At 36.1% G+C, this 20192-nt stretch overlaps 1 protein-coding gene across 5 annotated transcripts in view; it reads right to left on the reverse strand.

The window, feature by feature from the left end:
- Positions 1-1939: 1939 nt before the first annotated feature.
- Positions 1940-20192, reverse strand: part of LOC149814703 (alpha,alpha-trehalose-phosphate synthase [UDP-forming] 1-like) — a 74838-nt gene continuing 56585 nt past the window's right edge. For all 5 annotated transcript variants that reach the window (XM_089990345.1, XM_089990348.1, XM_089990349.1 and 2 more), the window contains 11 exons: positions 19232-19320; positions 18128-18176; positions 17433-17533; positions 9520-9707; positions 6462-6579; positions 5125-5304; positions 4911-5033; positions 4713-4800; positions 4495-4625; positions 3246-3344; positions 1940-2589 (listed from right to left, as the gene is read on the reverse strand). In XM_089990345.1, the coding sequence (XP_089846471.1) occupies positions 2188-2589; positions 3246-3344; positions 4495-4625; positions 4713-4800; positions 4911-5033; positions 5125-5304; positions 6462-6579; positions 9520-9707; positions 17433-17533; positions 18128-18176; positions 19232-19320 (1568 nt within the window). In that variant the 3' untranslated portion in view covers positions 1940-2187. The remainder of the gene's footprint in view (positions 2590-3245; positions 3345-4494; positions 4626-4712; positions 4801-4910; positions 5034-5124; positions 5305-6461; positions 6580-9519; positions 9708-17432; positions 17534-18127; positions 18177-19231; positions 19321-20192) is intronic.

Genomic DNA, 20192 nt, shown 5'->3' on the forward strand with positions numbered 1-20192 from the left:
AGAACTCGTTCGAACTCATAAAATAGGCTCGAGAAGCCAAACATGAATAACAGGCCTACAGCTCGACTTGTTTAGGCTTGTTAAGTAGTGGTAAATATAGTTTATATCATATAATACATAGTTGAACTGTGTTGATTGCAAGCTATAGGTTTAGAGTTAAAATCCTGTTGCTTCCAGCTTTGAAACAATGTATTTCTCTGCAAACCAGCCAACTTGAGCTTCACTTAACAGGTCTACTGTTCAAATCCTATTACTTCCAACTTGAACACCTCATGTTTGGTCGGTTCGGCTCATTTTTGCAGACCTAGTTAGCACTTCTTCCGCACGTCTGCACCATATTTTGTCACATACGGACAAATGAATTGCTATAAAACACAGTGTCGTGCCTACTGCCCCTTTGAGACGCAAGAAGGACCACAAACCAGTAGGCCTGGTAATGGAATGACAACTAGGAAAAAGGGTGTTTAGCCAACAAAAGATCACCCAAAACTAAATCTGGTAAATGAGGCAAACTGACCTACAGTCTGTTGGGGCCCGGCTTGTCTGGTAGGAGCAGCTAGTGCACGTCACCTTGTGTTGGGACGTTGCAGGTTCAAAACCCAATGGTATAGTTGTATAACTGGTAGGGGTCTGCCTAACCCCAGCTTGCCTTTCCAAAAAAAAAAAAACGTCGAAATTTTCATTCTTCCATGAGATTAGGTAAGTAACCATATAGCTCACATTCACAATTATAAAGAACTGCTAGGACGCAGAGAAAAAAAAAAAGGTTTTGGCTTGCAGCAAGAGTCAAATATGGGCAGACTACCACTTAGAGACCGCTTACAATCCTTCCGAAGCACAAACTTGCCAATTGACAATCTTAATTTCTTTTGATTTTTTACCCAAGCTAAACCGGATCAGAGATTGATGCAGTTTGAATCTGAATTGCACATTCACATCTTGAGTCAACTCCATTAAAGGATATGGATCCAACATGCTAATCCAGTCACGTCCAAACTTAGGGTTTGATAGGAGCCAAACCTACACGATATAAAGGACTCGTGCTCCCTTCCCTGGACCCATCTGGATTTGGCCCACAATGCAGGTCAACTATGTAGGAGGCTCCAACTTTTTGAAAATGTTACAGAGGACCACCGAACTTTCCAATCAATTAAGTTCGGTCCAGTAACTGATCATTTGACCATAAATATGTTAAAAAGAAAAAGGAAAGAAGCAACTAAAATGTCGACATTTATGTTATCTACACAAGAATAAAAGGGTGGGTGATTTTATCAAGCACTTCTGCGGTTAGTTGATAATTTGTGAGGTCAATTTCACTTTTTAGTATGGCCTTTAATTAGGGAGCAGAATGGCACCCCTTTAAGCTCTATTTAGGCTTTGATCCATCCAACTCTTGGGACAGATCAATCATCACCATGGGCCGGCAGAGCCGTTAAGTGTAGCAAATGGGAGGATCAGGTGCAATGTAATTTGCCCACACATTTAGTGTGCTGTTGCACCTGATCAATCACCATCTTCGGGATACAGACCGTCAGCTGTGGGGCTCAACAGAAGATGGTGGGTGATGAGGTGCAGCAACACACTTAAAGTTTGCAGTCACATTACACCTGATCTCAATTCTAACAAATGTAGGTTTTCAGAATTTATCCATGGAAATGCATGGATTCTTATGCTTTTCTACGAAAACCCTCAGGTTTCCAAGGCATTCAAACGCACCCTGAAAGTTACTGCCAAAACCAGAACCCAAAACAAAGGGTTTTCCATCCTGGTCTTTCTTGTGTCGAATCTCGCCATTAGGTGACTGGAAAGCGATGGTGGCGGTGCTATTCAGCAAGGGCAGGACCCTGTGCAACAGAAAATAGGCCCAATCCCCTACTTATTAGTAAACTTCGAATCATTAACATCACTTTCTAGAAATGGAATATGAAGGAAAATGCGTGAGAGAAGCTACAAGAAATATCATATGAAGAATAATGCTTTTATGACCAATACTCAAATAAAACCAATAGTGCGAGTAGAGCAGGAGTAAACTACATTTCCAGCAGTCAGGTCTGCCTCAATGATATTCAACATTGGAACATCTTGCAAGCTGAGGAGAAAGGATGCTGAAAACCTTGGAAAACGCATCATTAACATGAAGATATACAAGTTGCACCACCTTTAAGTTGACAATTTAGCCCAGCAGCATCAACTTTCTTCACCAACACTTCTTGCTTCTGCCATTTCCTTCAGGAAAGTGACGACTTCCTCTGAGTTAAGCAGGTAACGTGCAGCAGAGCGTTTCCTGCCAACTGCACAAGAGAAGTAGTTTTCACCCTTGAGATCAAGCACAGATGAACCTTCATGCCAAGCAGCATTTTCTTGCTGTCGTCTACAGCTGTTGCTGTTGTTACTTGTTCTTTTCTCTGAAAATGAAGACGACTTGTGTGTCCGGCCATGTGTCAGCTTTCCACCACATTTCCCAGATGAAGATTTCTGCATAGACCGTCTCTCTGGCAATGATTTGACAGATTCAGACACCTTTCCTCTAGCTGCTCCTGGCACATCACATGGTAACTCTGGCTCAAAGAAAGTGTAGACGTCTTCATCCTGAGAAATGGTTAGTGGATATCGATTAGCAAACATAAATATACAATATCTGGCAATAGGCAAAGATGCTCTTTTCTTTATTCACTGTGTTATTTAATTTTTGCTTCTTGGGTAAGACCAATCATCGGTATTTACAGCTTAAACAGTGGCTCAAAATTAAGGTATGTGGGAGAGTTTAAACCTACCAACTGCTAAAGTAAGCATTATTCAGACACCCTCGGTCAAGTCACTATATATTAGATGATCTTCACAAGAATCACCAAACTCCGACTGATTGTTCACACAAAATCAAATAACCAATCCAGTTAAAAGACGGGATAAAATTAAGGTAACCATCAGGCAACTGACTGTTCTACTGGTTGTCTGATGGTGGACTCAAATTGAGGCAACTAAGATGAGCACAATTGTCCTGCTAAAACTTTTGTCAGATCAGCCACCCAGCATCAAACAGCAGCTAAAGAATGATGGCAGAATTTGCTGCCTCCGAAAAAGGTAAGTTGATGGTTGAGCTAATGCTAGGCAAAAACCTGAGTCAATGAATGATTTTTTGTGATAAAATAGGACATAAACAGAGAGGAAGTGCTCAGCAGTACAAGTGAAGAATCTAAGAATGCATTTATGAGCAAAGCAATTCACAGTTGATCCTGGAGAAGCACCTTTCCCAAAAAGTGGCCAATGCACAGAACATAATCAATTGGTGTTGCCAAACATTTGCTATGAACTATTTCTCCCAAGATTCGGTCAATTGCTGCACCCTGAATGGATTATGAAAATGCTCAGAACAGGAAAAAAAGAAAGAAAAAAGATAAAGAAAATGGAACAGCATGGTTGCTTGAACAAGTTAATTTTGTTTAGCAACAGTCTTTTTCTATATAAAAAATGCCAATTTGTTACAGCTACTCTACATATTTTTTTACTTTAGCTACTACATTTTTATGCCTGCATGGCCATTGTAACAGTGATTAGGTAAGTGTAAATAACACCATACAACAAAAGAAACCAATGTCTGACATCCATGACTCCAATAATGTAAAAAGACATCAGAGACTCATTGGCTCAACGATTCACAACAACGAGAAAGGGGCCTGGACAACTGGAAGAAGATTGGCATATTTTCTTGGTCATTCTAGAATCACAAGAACCGACCTGATTCAACTCATGATTCACCTGAAACACACACACATGAAAAATGCTTACATGCTGGAAACACTTGGCCATGCTTCCATTACCTTTGCCTTTAAAAAACTCAAAACCACAATCATTAGAAATATAAAGTTCAGGGCATCAAATTTTATAAATGGATAAGGGCGATATTTTCTAGCAGATGGGCCCTAATTCCATAATATCCCATGGGGGCCCTCCCCAGCTTGGACTATTAAAAAATAAATGAAAAAAGACTCAGGGCAGATTCTTGGGACCAAAATGCATCGCCCTCCAATCACTTAACACATTAAATCTAGTGGAAGAAAACAGGAGTCTGTTTCAACTGTCTTAAGCAAAATCAGAGCATCTATGACAATTGATGAAAGAGCAGAAAAAGTGGAATATCTTGGAAATTATGATTAGTCCAGAATAGTCATATTTAACTTTATTTCAGCACAACTATAAACTTTCTTAATTTGATAGAAAACCATAATCCAAAGAATGATGTTGACATCATTAAAATGATGCAAAACACACAAATGCATATACACACCACCATGCTTATAACAAAGTTCAATCTTTTGACTTTGTGGAAGCAACATTACCCATGACCATTAAGTAGAGAACTGCCAATAAAGTCCACCATGTGATAAAAAAATGGATTACATTTAATCACTTGGATTTAAATCTAAGATCAAAGTTCAATCTAGCAGCAAAGCAAAATAAAACCATGTAGCACAGACATAAATGAATTCTACACACCTTCGAAACGCCAACAGAGCGGACCTCTACAGATCGGCTACCTTGTACAACGTCTACAGCTGCATTTGAAATTGGCCCAGTCCATAGATGCTGCAACATATCCCTTGCTTGGAGCCTTCCAAACTCAACATCTAGAATTGGAAAATAAAAAGGATGACGCATCAAGCATACCTAACATACTGAAAACACAATAAGAGAAAAGGCATTTTCAAACCCACCAGCATACTTGTAATTCCATACTAGAGAAGTTTCACGAACTTCAACATAAGATCTAGGTGTTCTTTCTGTAAAATAATCAAAAACATCCTGTACACATCCACAAAGAACAGCATAATATTGACAGACAGAATGACGACATCATAAAGTGCAAATAGACTAGATAATTTGCAATGTGCTAAAGGTGATACTTGGTGCACCTGTACACTCTCAACCCAGTCCATATTTAGGTGTTCAGGCATTGTAGTCATCCATTCTCCTTTAGTAAGGCGTAAGAACATTCCATTTTCAGCAGCCAGCCACACGTTATAGTCACCAAAATTCTGTGGAAGCAATTTTCAGAACCCTAATGGCAACAACCTAGTCTAAAAGTCGACAAATGTACACAAACGCATCATCTAGTATATTCCATACCTCATCTAATGTGTTCCTATCACTTCCACTAAGCACAACAATCGTTGTCTTTGGATCAGAACAGAGAATCGTCAGAGGCTCTTTTAAGTCTGGATGCAATGTAAGCTCCATCTCTTTAATTTGATCAGCACCTCTTCTCCCTGGACTATCCACTGGTGATGTCAATGTCGCATTGAATCCCTGGAGTGCCAAGGCAGAAACATGTGTAATGAAAATGATACTTGCCATATCAATCACAGAAAAATATCCACTCTCCATGGTATCTCTGACAGAAGAATAACTACATTGGCAACCAATGGGACCTCTTTCTAGAATAGAATATGATCAAGGAAATACATTAAAAACAATAAGAATATTTATGCAAATGTATCATTAATAAAATATAAAACAACAAGAATATTATTCAAGGTAGAGATGCAAAACTTCACCTCAATACCGACTCCAATAAATCACAAGTAGAAAAATACAGAAGCACTTGATGCAAAAGAATATTAATGAAACATGAAGACATTGACAATAGCAAGAAGAAACATGGCTGCCATGGAAGTGAACAAAGAAATTTCTAATGACTATCCCAGTCAACTTCAACATGTTCAGTTAATTCAAGTAATAACATGCAAAGACCTCAGAGAATTGACCAAAGTTGCAACTGTTCAAACTTAAAAATACAGATGCAACAATGATACGGTCAACAAATTGTGATTCCATACAAACATATGATTGAATTTTTTCTTGACTTAGATGATCCAAAAGAAAATAAGACATACTCACTCCCTGATAATCATCCATAGAATGTATAGAGAAGCATGAGAAAGATAGCCCTTGTATAAAGAAACATTAGAAAGATTTAAAGGACAAAATACCGTTAGAAGAAAGTAACCAAAAAGTAAAATCCATAGTCACACTGCCTGTGGCACAAAATCAGGGATGTTTCTAACAAATAATATTGAGGAGAATTTGGGGAAAAAAGTACAACTTTAGACATGGCAGGAGATTGTTGTCAAATTCATTTCCAAACTCAGCAGCTGGGTCAGGGGTTTTCCAAGTATGATAGTGGATTACAAGGGACAGAAAACAGAGAAGCAATAATAATTGGCTGCCCAACTCTAGCAATTGACATCCCCTTCACAACAACGAAATGTGTTAATTGCCCTTAGGGTTTTAGAAATAAGATTACATAAATCAATAATGATATTACTTAATTTTATAAACTAATATGATGTTTATACAACATAGGCATGTCAATTGCTAAAAAGAATAGATATTTACTTTGAGTCTTAACCTACAATATACATGAAAATTTTCATATCATATAAAGGTACATGATAAAAAGGTACCAGTATTAGTAGCCGATTCCTTGCTTGCAAGTAATGCTCGACAGCAGTTTTCATGGGAAGAGAGGGTGGCACTTGCCTTGTCCTCAATTGAGCTTCAACTATAGTATCATTAAGTTCACTGAAAATAATATTAGGTAAATAATACTACTATAAGCAAGGAAAAGCTAGCACATGTAATAAAGAATACAAAGAAAGGAATCGACACCATCAACACAAAAACAAAAATATGCAATTAGAGCCACCCAAAACAAATCACCAAATTTTTGTTTTAAGAGAATATTCTTCATTCATGAAAGATCTCATACAAACAAAGCAATCAAAAGTAATCATATTATGTTTAAAAAAAAACATATATAAGTTTTATATGGACATGAATCACATAATTTTTAGCAAGCACAGAACATTTGTTTTGGAATATGAAAAAGGAGTGGGGAATAGGTGCCTACCATGAGAACAGGGGTTTTCGGGGTGTTTTTACCAAATCTAACCCCGCAGATGTGTTCAACACAGAGTTACCGGAAGCTTCTTAGATAGGTGGGAAGCTTGCTTCGGAAGCCCGATACTCCTCACTTCCGAAACTTGATGAGAATCTCGATTCTCCCACGCTTCTCCTATGCTTTCCATACACTTCATCTACTCTTCTTATATGTTCTCTCACTGTACTTTTCATGTTTTTAATATATTTCCTCAAACGCTTCTCACTCACTTCCATGTGCTTTCTCTAAACTGGCAGTCATCATTTTTAGATTTTGTTAAAAATTAAAATTTTACACTAAAAAATCATGAAATTTAAGAAAAGTCACTTTTATTTTAGTTTTTATTTGTGTTTTTCTCATTCAATTTTTATATTACTTTTTACTATTCCTCGCTTCCCGCTTCCTATACATTTTAAAATGCATCACTTCTCGCTTTTGCTTCTTAGACTAACAACCTTGGTTCAACATGGTTGATTTATAGGAATCAACACGTGAATTTTAAAGCTTGAATATTTATAAAAAATTTAGACCGTCGATTTTCAAACCTCATAAATGCCTACCCACATGTCTGAATCGGATGATCCAAGAGTCCATTCCTATAAAATCAAGCATGTAGAACACATTTGTTCATTCAGATTTGAAATAAACATGAATAAAAAATCCTTCGGAAGCCCGGTATGCTGGCGGTAGGCACATATCGGAGTAGGCAGCTACCCCCTACTCTATGAAAAAGTACCTATCAAAAACACTTTGGCTGGGCCATGAAACCAATATCCAATAAGATATTTTATAAGTAACCAAAAAAAAATCGTAGCCTTCATACTGAGTTTTCAAGTTTTATGAATGTGAGATAATATACAATACGAGAACTTTGCAAATAATATGTGCACCACTTAGGCAGAAGAATGCAAAAAGTTTTCACTACAAAAACAATTTTTTTCAAACTATTTTTGGACAAAAGTAAATGAAGGTCCAAAGGGCTCTATTGTTCACAATTGATTTAATGGTCTGTTTTATATTTTCCCGAACCGAACTCATTGACAGTCGTAAGGCCTTGCTTTAATGTCTTGGATCTAGAATCTAAGGATCGCATATAATGTGGTGACTATGCCAAATACCTGTTTTATGCAAACAGTAGATCTCTAATCTTTGAATCTAAGACCCAAGATAGATCTCAAATAAAAGGATTTCTGGGCTGACGAACCCTTCTCCTTGAGGAAAAAATATGACGATATGAGATCCTAGAATCTATAACACTTAGGACCTTGAATCTGAGGCATTCAAATAATTCCATGGTAGATGAACATTTGTTTAAGTCATGGTAGTAGAGTTAGTCTCATCCTGTTCACTGCAAAAAGTATGCAACTTGCGTATCATATATGGTTTGGATTGGACACAAGTTAGACTGTGCATTGAACAGATAATGGTTTTATACTTTTTTGTAAAAGACTCCAATAACTGTCTAATGGCTGAGGAATGATGATAAGAGCGTTAGCAATCCCTCTCCATAAAATTATGAGTTCATTTGGTATGTCATTTTGGTGGCCTGATGGCATTAAGCACTTGTGTTTTACAGGGACATGTGCAAACTGCAAACTAGGTTTGATGCTTTTTTTTAATGTTACAATTAAATCTCCTTCCATTTCCAAATAGATGGCCCATGCCTGCTCATATAATGATTAACAGGTACTGCATTTTCATACCAGTACTCAAAAGATTGGTGGCAGACGCTGTTGTATGAAAAGAGTAAAAAACATCACCGTTCCATTTGCATATCAAGCACCTTTTAGCAACAGCTAGTAGACATAGAACTCCATCAAAAATAAATCAAAGCAGAGCATTTTTATCATTTTGTAAATGGGCCTCGACCCGAGTTTGAAGGGACCAAATTGGCTCTCCTTCATAGGGGAGGTGTTCCTTCCATAGTTGTAAAGTATGATACTAATGATAATGGCATACTAACTAGTAGAAATCATGATTTCAGGTGTTATTCTCTTCAATTAGACCAATTATGCTATCAGCATGCTTTGGGTCGAGTAATGTTGACATCCATGAATTGCTCACTTTGAAGTGTTACCATTTTCAAGAACACACCATGGCTGGCTATAGTTCACAAGATTCCTTTCTCATGCCCTTAAGAATGAAATAGCAAACAGTTACTGGAAATCATTCTTCAACAAATTATTACGAGTAAAGACATTTTCCTACCCGAGAACTCGGCCAGACATATAAATATAACTAAATTTTATAAAATTTAGATACAAGTAAAACTTCCGAAGATAACTCTACTAAATTATTTACCACTAAACTATAGCCAGATTTTGTGGCAGTGAATTATTTAATTTCAATCATGCAGCAGTACAAAAGCAGAAAATAGAAACACAAAGGACATAACCATGATTACGTTACCATCTTCACAATGTTGTTTGAACATAATGGACGATTTAGATTATATAAAATGTGTGGAATTTTCTTGTTCTGGTGCATGTGACTCTATGCTCATGCACTGTACATGTGCACACATGAATGTATGGAAAATTATTAGTATGAACTATGAACATAAGAAGGCCTAGGATCTATACCTCACAAATGTTTCAGCCCAGACCTGGGCAGTGTGGGTGGTAACATGGTGAAAGTTGTGCCTGTGCCTTTTTTCTCGCTCATCTGCAGGCATATCTAAAGCCTGTCCAATTGAGGCAGCAACTTCCGTGATATTCCATGGGTTAACAAGTAAAGCTCCAGCACCAAGAGACTGAGCAGCTCCTGCAAACTAGAAAACAAAAGGTGATCGTTTCAAAATTTTGACACAATGAAGTATGCTATTCAAATGCACAATAATTACTTATCAAGAAAGTTATTAAAAATATGTGTTAAAATTTACGTTGGACAGCTCCATAAGTCAACCCCAGGATTTGGTTTCACAAACTCAAGCTGATAAATTCACGTCACAAGTACAGAAGCACAAAATTGGGATCATTTCAAGAAACTAAATGAAAGAATGGATCTCAACTAAACCACACAAGCATGAATTTTGCTCATAAGCAGAAACACAACCATAACATACCGTTGGTTGCCCTTGTGGTCTGACAGCCACAACCAAGAATATACTTTGAAGTCGTATTCCAAAGTAAACCAGAATCTAAGGTTATGCATGAAAACCTCTAAGTAGATTCATTAATATATAAAACAAAAAAAAATTACATCACATATGTTAAAATATATTATATATACACCTAAATATGTATATATATATATACACGTGTGTGTGTATTTCTCTATGTAACTCAAAATATCCTTCAAGGGTATTTTGGTCATTTCACTGTCTTGTATAGAACGTGCCCACTTGGGGCACATTTGTCTTTGTTACTTTTTCTTCAATGTACATTATTTAGTATTGGAGGGCATAATGGGGAATTACACATAGAGCCGTTGGGACCTCCCCAATGGCTTTATTTCTAGTCGTTGGGGAGGCCAAATAGCTATATGGGCCTCCTCCTTTCTCTATAAAAAGGGCTTGAAGCCCATCTTGTTTGTATTGCTTCTCAAAGAGGTGTTCCTCAATAAAGACATTTTCAAAGTGTTCTTGCCCTTTGTAGCTCTTGTGTTAGCACATTAAGTGCATTTTTGTGTGTTATTTATTTGTCCCTTTGTGGACTCAAAGCTTGTGAATGTTCTATTGCTCTTGTAATCCAACATTTATAATATCTCTCGCATTTCCCACCAGTTCATGACATGGTATCATAGCTTTGGTGTGATTAAAAGAGTGTGTTTGATCATGAAAGCTTTGGTTGGTGTAATGGGAAGTGTGCCATCACTTCTCTTCTTCAAATTCTTGCTTCTCTTGCCTCCTTGGTGACTTGATCCCCCGTTCTCGGGTTCGATGGAAAGGATTTTCAGAACTCGTGGTTCATGTCTTCTTTTAAGGTTCTGTTTTCTCTACATTAATAATCTCTTCCAACATGGGTGAAAAAGAGTTCATGACGTTGATTGCTTTCAAATTAAATGATTCAAACTATTTTATGTGGGTGGCCGCCATGGAAAACCATTTAAAAGGAAATAAATTATGGGGTTAAAAAGATGGGGATCAAATAAAATTCCTAAGTGATGAAGAAAAAGCAAAAGCTTTAATTGAATATCAACAAAAAGTTGAGGATTGGGAGGCAAAGAATGCTCAAATTTTATCTTTGTTCCTTAATAGTATGGAACTCAAGCTTGCGGATAGCATTGTGAAATTCAAAAAAGCTTGTGAGGCATGGATCTTTTTAAAAAATATGTTCATGCAAAAAGACTTAGCATGGCAATATTTTCTTTAAGAGAAACTCTTGACCACCAAGCAAGGAGACAAAGTATGAGAGACTACTGTGGCACACTCTCACCTTTATGGGATGAACTTGACCCCTTGGAACCAAAATGGGAAGGTGCGGCTATAGAATTAAGAAGAAAACAATTAGATAAAGTGCATTTATTTTCTTTTTGTATGGGCTAAGGCCTGAGTTTGAACAAGTGAGGTCCAACATTCTACATAGAACTTCTACAACTTCACTTGATAATGCTCTTGGTGAAGTTTATCAAGTTTATAAGGGAAGTGAAGAGGCTCTTGTTGTGTCAAGACTTGGAAACAACAAAAGAACATATAAATCCTCCCAATTTTGGAAAAATAACAATGGAGAAAAAATAAAGGTTGTATGTCATTTTTGTTAAGAACCAGGACATATTAAGCCCGAATGTCCTAAGCTTAAAAGAAAGAACGCCGCAGTAGAAGAAGATCCTAAATGAAAGCACCAACAAGGGAGGAGATCTGAAGGAATCTATTTGTCATCTTACACAAGCTCTGCAGCAATTTCTCAAGAGTTCTTCCTCTTCCACAACTGGTGTTGTTGTTTCTACTTCCACCACTCCAGGTACGGTCTCTTGGATTCTTGACTCTGGAGCTTCATTTCATATGACACCCTTTGAGTCCCTATCGTCCGAATGCACTAAAACTTCATATAAAAATTGTGTTTCTATTGCTGATGGAACAAAACTTGAAAATAAAAGTGTAGGAACCCTTTTAAATACAAATTTTTTTTAAGTACTCAATATTAGTGTTATACCTAAACTCAATTTAAATTTGTTTTCAGTTTATCAAATTTTTTATTATGGGTATGAGGTCTCCTTTTCACCTAAAACATGTTGGGTGCAGGATCGCCAATCAGGGAAGTTGATTGGGGAAGGCCATAGGAGAGGAGATATCTACTGCATGGATTTTCTTCAAATCCTAAAAGAATGTTTTTGTAATTTTGTTAAGGAAAAGGAATTGGTGAGATAAAAAATTTTCTTAAAGAATATTTTGATATGTCTGACCTTGGTATTTTAAGATATTTTTTAGGTATTGACATTTTTTCTCAAATGAGGTATATATTGTCTCAAATGAAGTTGGCTGCATAAATTATTGTGAGGTCTGGAATATTTGATAAAAAGAAAATTGACACATTAGAAGTTATAAATGTCAAACTAAGACTGGAAGATGGTGTTCGTCTTGATGATCTCACTCCATATTGCCAACTTATTGAATCTCTAACATACTTATCAATTACCAGACCAAATATTACTCATGTAGTTTACTCAGCAAACCAATTCCAATATGCTACCACAACAGTACATATGAGTGTTGTTTTAACATCCAAAGGGTTGTTTTTATCCTCCTCTTCTTTAAATTTAATTACATATATTGATGTCAATTGGGAAGGTAATCTTAATGCTAAAATCTTAACTATGAGTTTTTGTGCATTTCTAGGAGACTTACTTATATCGTGAAGGTGCAAAAATCAACAGAAGATCTTCCTCTTATCTACTGAAGCTGAATATGGAGCTATGGCAACTAGCACTATGGAGATCATTTGGTTATGGGGTCTTCTCAAAGACATGGGACTGATCATGTTTTGTCTTATAAAGATGTATTGCGACAATAAGAGCTTCATCTATATTGCAAGCAACCACACCTTCCATGAGCGAACAAGCATATAGAAATGGACTACCACTATGTTAGAGAAGAATATCTTCAAAAGGTTATTGAGATGTCAAATGTAACCATAGAATGTCAACTAGTTGATTTTTTCACAAAGGCTCTCCCTGTATCACGTTTTATGTCACTTCTTAGCAAACATTCGGTAATCTCACCATAAGCTTTGTATGGCCTAAAACAAGCTCGTAAGGCTTGCTATGATAGATTCAATAATGCTATGGTTCAACTAAGATTTAAATCTTATTATACTGACACTGCATTATTTGTTAAGACTTCTAATGCAGGGATAATTATTTTTTTATTCTACGTGGATGACAAGATCATCACAGGAAGTGATAAGCAGAGAGTTAGTCATATCAAAGGTGTTCTCAAGTCCAACTTTGATAAGGCAAATCTTGGTTTTTAGTGTTACTTTCTTGGTACTAAAGTTGCATATTCACCTTGTGGTTATTTTTTTGTCTTAGACTAAGTATGTTGTCAAGATAATAGAATGATTTGAACTTTCCGATGAAAAAAAAGTTGATACAACAAAGGTCATTAATGTTAAGATGAATAAAGATGATGGAGAACCTCTGAAAGACCCAACTCCATATAGACAAATGATTGGAACCTTATCTTATCTCTCTATTACTCGCCCTGATATTGCTCATGTTATTCATTCTATTAGTCAATTTCAGCATACTCCAACTACAGTACACATGAGTGTTATAATTAGAATTATTAGATATATTAAAAACACTATAAATTATATTTATAGGTGACTCATTGATTTCGTGGAGATGTAAGAAACAATAGAAGGTGTCACTTTCTTCCAAAAAAACAGAATATTGCGCCATGATGACAACTACTTTCGAATTAGTGTGGTTGAGACAGTTTTGGAAGACTTGGGAGTTCATATCACAGAACCCTCAAGACAGTGTTGCAACAACAAGAGTGCAGTATACATAGTGACAATCATACATTTCATGAAAGAACCAAACACATTGAGTTAGATTGTCACTACGTTCGTGAAGAGTTTCTGAAGAAGACCATCATGTTGTCATATATGCCATATGAGTATCAACTGGCGGACTTCTTTACTAAATCTCTTTCATGGTCTCAGGTTTCATTTTATCCTTGGCAAACTCTCGATTATTGCACTATGAGTTTGAAGGGGGGTGTTAAGATATTGTATCTATATTTAAACATATATATAGTTCTATATATGTGAATATACATATTTTTTTTCTTTATATTATATATAATAATATGTTTTCTGTATGTAAACTGAAATACTCTACAGGGGTATTTTAGTCATTTAATGTATGTAATAGGGGCAGCCCAGTAGGGGCTGCACAGTCTTTTTATTTTTTATTTTTCAGTCTTTTTTATTTCTGTTTTGTTGACTAAAGTCAACATGACTTGAAAATATGACTGTTGGAGCAGTCCAACAGCACTGTTGGAGGCAATCCAATAGCTAGTTGGACGGCCTCCCTTCTTTCATGTGTTGGCTCTTCGTAGGTTATATTTCAGCTTGATGTCAAAAATGCTTTCCTAAATAGAGATTTAAACGAAGAACTATACATGGATCCTCCTTCCAATCTTGAGATTGAATGAGGAAAAGTTCTTTGATTAATGAAAGCTTTGTATGGGCTTAAATAAACTCCAAAAGCATGGTATGACAAGTTTAGTAATGTTATGATAAATCTTTGTTATAAATCTTATTATTCTAATAGGCTCTCTTTGTTAAAGTTACAGGTACTGACATTGTTGTACTCTTATTATAGGCTGATGGTATGATTATTATAAGAAGTGACTCAAAGGGAATTGGTGAGATAAAATATTCTTAAAGAATATTTTGATACGTCTGGCCTTGCTTTCTTGAGATATTTTTTAGGTATTTAAGTTGCTTTTTCTCCAATGGGGTATGTATTGTCTCAAATGAAGTTGGTTGCGGAAATCATAGCAAGGTCTGAAATATCAGATGAAAAGTAGACACACTGGAAGTCATCAATGCCAAACTAAGACTAGAAGATGGTGTTCCTCTTGAAGATCCTACTCCATATCGCCAACTAGTTGTATCCTTGACGTACTTATCAATTATTGGACTGGATATTGCTCATGCAATCCATTCAGAAAGTCAATTTCAACATGCACCTTCAACAGTACATATGATTGTTGTCTTGTGTATTATCAGATATATAAAGAATTAAATATTTAAAGGGCTATTTTTATCCTCCTCATCTTCTTTAAATTTAATTGCATACACTGATGTTGATTGGGGAGGTAATCTCAATGATAGTCTCAACAACAGGGTTTTGTGTATTTTTAGGAGACTTACTCATATTGTGGAGGTGCAAAAAGCAACAAATCCTTGTCATCTACTAAAGCTAAATATAGAGCTATGACCACCACTACTGTGAAAATCATCTAGTTACGAAGTATGCTCAAAGACATGGGACTAGTTATCTCTGGTCCTACGAAGATGTGTTGTGACAATAAGAGTTATCTACATTGTAAGCAATCACACCTTCCACGAACGAAGCAAGCATATCAAGATCGACTGCCACTATGTCAAAGAAGAATATCTTTGATGAGTTATTTAACTATCCTATGCGACCTCAAAATATCAGCTAGTTGATTTCTTTACAAAATCTCGCCATGCACCACAATTTCTATCACTTCTTGGCAAACTTTCAGTGATCTCACTATAAGATTGAGGGGATATTAAAATATATTATATATACACGCTTAGAGGTATATAATATATATATATATATGTACTTTGTTTGTAAACCAAAATATCCATCAAGGGTACTTTGGTCATTTCACCAATTTATACAGCTCGTGCCCACTAGGTTCATATTTTTCTTTGTTCTTCTTTATCTTTCCTTTTTTAATATTATAATATTATAATGTAATAGTGGGGGCAGTATGGTAAATAGGCCAATAGAGCAGTAGGGACCACACCAACAGCTCTATTTCTAGTCATTGGGGAGGTGCAACAACCATATTGGCCTCCCCACTTCTCTATAAATAGGGCTTTCAGCCCATCTTGTAAAACATCCTCTTTGAAAGGGTTCTTAATAAAAGTATATATTTTTTATGTGGTGTTGCCTTTTGTGGCTCTTGTATTAGCACTTTAAGTGCATTTGGGGTATTGTTTCTTTGTTCCTTTGTAGACTTGAAGTTTGTGTTTAATTTATTGCTCTTGTAACACATTGTTTGCAATATCTATCACCTTCTCTGCCAGTTCATGACAGTTATTACATTTGCACCACCTAGCTGAAACTGCTATTGGCTGGATGGGTTGAACCTATTTGAGCTGCCCCAAGGTGCTAACCTGACTTGAGATGGTGAGTCATAATAGAACAAAGCTAAAAAAACAACCATTTTTATTCTTGCAATTCATTTACTCTGTAATTTCCACACGCATAAAGATATGTTTTAACTACACGCATGCATGCAGCACGAAAACATGTATTATAGACACAAAAGTATACTTACATGTGTTTGTTTCTGCGACCAATTGAGCTGTCTTATCCAGACTACCTTAATCATTATGGTTGAATAGCACATATCATGGTAATACTTTCTTTTAAGCATTTTCTTCTATAAAGGGCATCTTTGACGGCGCGGTGAAAAAAGCCGTGCAACTTTTTTTCACCTGCCTTTCTTGTGGGGCCTGCCTCCGTAACAAACACGGTAAATTTTTTACTTAATCCTCTGCATGTTTCTGGGAAGTTTTCTTCCTACAAATGGGGAGAAAAAGTCAGAGGAAGGCGAGAGTTAGACCTCCAACTATTTTTGACCGGAGAATTTCTCTTGGCAGAGAAATTTATGGCGCCATCAAACACACCAAAACAGTAAAAGATGGATTCATTTGACAAACTTATTTTAAGTTTTCTCTATCATCTCATCTTCATGCAAGAAATTAGACATTTCCACCTGCAGAGGTGGAAAACTAGACAGTCCATGTGATCTCTCATTGTCCAGTATTAGAAATCACATCTGATAGTGACCTTAAATTTGCACCAGTCTTTGCAGAAGATCATTAATTAGACCAAGCATGTACAAATCGTGAATGCTCACCTCTCCTAAAGCATGAATATTTCTCATATCATTATATCATAACCACTAACCAGACTGTTGCCGGCATATCATGTCTTTAGGATACCATTCATCTGTTTGCATATGATTCAAATATAATGAAAAGCATATTCGAAGTTGGATACCATTCATCTGTTTACATTTCTATAGGCATGCACACATGCATCAATCAAACTATTAAGATGGAGGAAGATAGAAGGAATGTGTAAACAGTAGCAAAAGAAAAAACCACCTGCATCCAAAAGGGCACAACATTTACACGGATCCACCCAAATGGATAGAGTAAATTCCTATGCATAAATGCAGTAGAGTGGATGTACAAGATGGAAGGAATACACCACGCACATATGAACCAACAAATTGCACAAATTTCAAATTAATATGAGAGCTTAAGTTACTTACTTCACTAAGAATAAGAACCCCTTTTTTTGCATCTTGGCAGGCCACGAATTCATAGCTAACAAGATTCATTCCATCACGGAGGGAAGTAACTAATGCGACATCTGTCAGGTGATGTACCAAAATATCAGTCCAAGAACGGAAGTATCACTAACATTTGAAGTAAATGCAAATGTGCAAGGAATAAGTATGAATCAATCATGAACATATAATTAAACTTAGAGAATAAATGCACTTAATGGTAGTTGTTCAGCCTAAAGAAGTTCCTCAAGAGAGCAAATAATTCAAATCTTCTGCCAGTAAATCTGCATTATTTTTGTTTTCAAATCAGTAAATCTGCACATTAGCCTGAAGAATAGCAAAAACATTTCAGATTTAAAATCATTAATCACCAAAACAGAAATGAATAATTAGATGGTGTAACTGCAAAATGCAGAATATTGTTTATGGAGACAGCGGAAAAGACCCATATGGAATCTTTTCAATCCATTCTTGTTTCTTGCATGATTAATGTCCTCAGATATTTTTCATATCCCAGGATGCAAAACGCAAGTGTCTCTCATAAACATCATTATCGAAGAAACATCAAACATAAATTTTGGGGTCTTACAATTTCTATGAGACAAATATTGACTGCAACAAGAGTAGGACTGGAATAAAGATTAAGAAATGAACTAAAATAAAGAAAATTTGAATACCAGTGATTGCATATAGTGCACATAAAGCATGAAAATCAAGCGAACGATCCTGTACATGAAAAAGAAACAAATCAGCAGAAGTGTGATGTCATGTTTAATGCATACTTGAAGAGGACATACGTGGCCAAGAAGTGTGATGTCATGCATAAGGTTAGAAGAAAGCAAAGTGAGCACTATAATGAGCTTAAGAATCTATGAGAAAAACTAAGCTATTTAGATAAAATCAAGTAATCACATTGTGTGAAGAATTGGAAAAAAAAAGAGTTTTTGACTTTCAGTGGGGGTTCAATAGAATTATGAGCATGTTAAGTCCAATATTGTGGGAACACAGAAGCTACAAACGCTCGAGACGGTATATACCCTGCTTCAAAAGGAGGAGGATAGGAAGGATTTGATGACCTCTAATGAGCCAAGTGCAGAGACATCCCCTCTCCTAGGAGATCATGCCTCTCTTAAGATGACATATTAGAGAGGCAAGGGGAGAGAGAAGGCAAGCATGTGTGGGCATGTGGTAGAGGTTATCCCACAATGGATGAGGACAACTTGACAGTGCACGAATTAATATATTCAGTTACCAGATCTCACTGTGGTCAATTTTAACCTAGGTTTCCAATGAAAGGATATTTTCTACTAGAACCACTCCCGCAATTTGCAGGATAGAGTTTCTCAATGAGCAAGAGAAGGGGGCAGCTCATCATCCAGCAGCTCCTCCTTAAGTATTCACTTACAATGGACAAAATGCAATGAATCAGGTTTAAGGAGTGCCAGAGGAGGTTCATGGATGGCTTCAATGGGAGAAGACCAATATTTTTCGCTTGGCCAAGAGCCTTGACAGAAACTGATTAATTATTTCACTAAAGAGAGCTCCATTTGAATTGAAAAATAGAGGACTCAAAAACTTTCTGATCTTTAAGAAAATCAAAGTATTTCATTTGCTGAGGTCATTTTGTAAAAATAAAGTTTAGTTTGAGACAGTAATCACACCTGATATGTTACTTTTTAAGTTCTTTTAATTGTTTTTGTTTCCACATAAAAGGATTTATGTCCTAGGTCAGTTATGAACTCCTGTTTGAACTCATGTATATGTTAAAAACAAACACATACCAGGTGATGTATAGGGACTGCTGTCAATGTACCAAAGCGACCATTGATACGCCCAACAATCTCATGGACCTGACTCGTGAGCCTTTGATCTGTAAAAAGGAAGAAAAGAAAAAACTCAACTATTACCTATTTTCAATATGTTCAGCTAAATTTTATTTGTTGTTTCCAGTACATGAGATAGCTCTCTCAAAAGCATGGATAGAACAAATAAAGTGCAGAAGATTGAAATAATAATGATATTGACACGAATTAATGAGTTAATCTAAAATATTGTCAATGCCATAAAATATATCAAAACTATTGATAATATCAAGGACAATGTTTAGATACCTGCTGAATTTTTCATTCATCCCAAAAGGGCATAACTTAATTTCGGCATAATGCAAGCACCAGCTCAAGTTTTTGAAATTATGAATTCTGCTAAGTTAACTGGAAAATACACAAGTTGAGAAGACTTTACAGCCCCTTACTAGAGTATAGCCAATCAAAAAAGAAATCTTTTACCCTTTACCATATCCTGCCCCTTTTGTTAGATTGTGCCACTTTACTCCATATTTATCATTTTGCCCTTTTGTAAAATACAACCACCAGAAAAAGACTATTTCACCATTTAATGCTTGGGCATATACACACATATGTATATGTATGTATCTATGTATCTATGTATATGTGTGTATATCTAGAGAGGGTAATGAGTAGCTCCTAAACAGTCTTATCTCCCAAACTGTCATAAACAGCTTCAAATGACGAAGTTCCAGGTATTTGCTTAATCAGAATTCTATAGCTTAGTAGAAAACATGTATTAGGAATTTTCACATTTAGATGTGTATTTAGAGCGAATGAAAATCGACAGCTCATATTGCACCAAAACTTGGTGAAATAGAACTCAAGGTTTCTCATCAAATTGATTCGATCCAGAACATGGTTTTTAGTGAATAAGCAATGATGAATGCATCTAATG

This window comes from Nuphar pumila, chromosome 15 (assembly GCF_984573655.1).
Source record: "Nuphar pumila chromosome 15, dmNupPumi1.hap1.1, whole genome shotgun sequence".
NCBI classification, from domain to species: domain Eukaryota; kingdom Viridiplantae; phylum Streptophyta; class Magnoliopsida; order Nymphaeales; family Nymphaeaceae; genus Nuphar; species Nuphar pumila.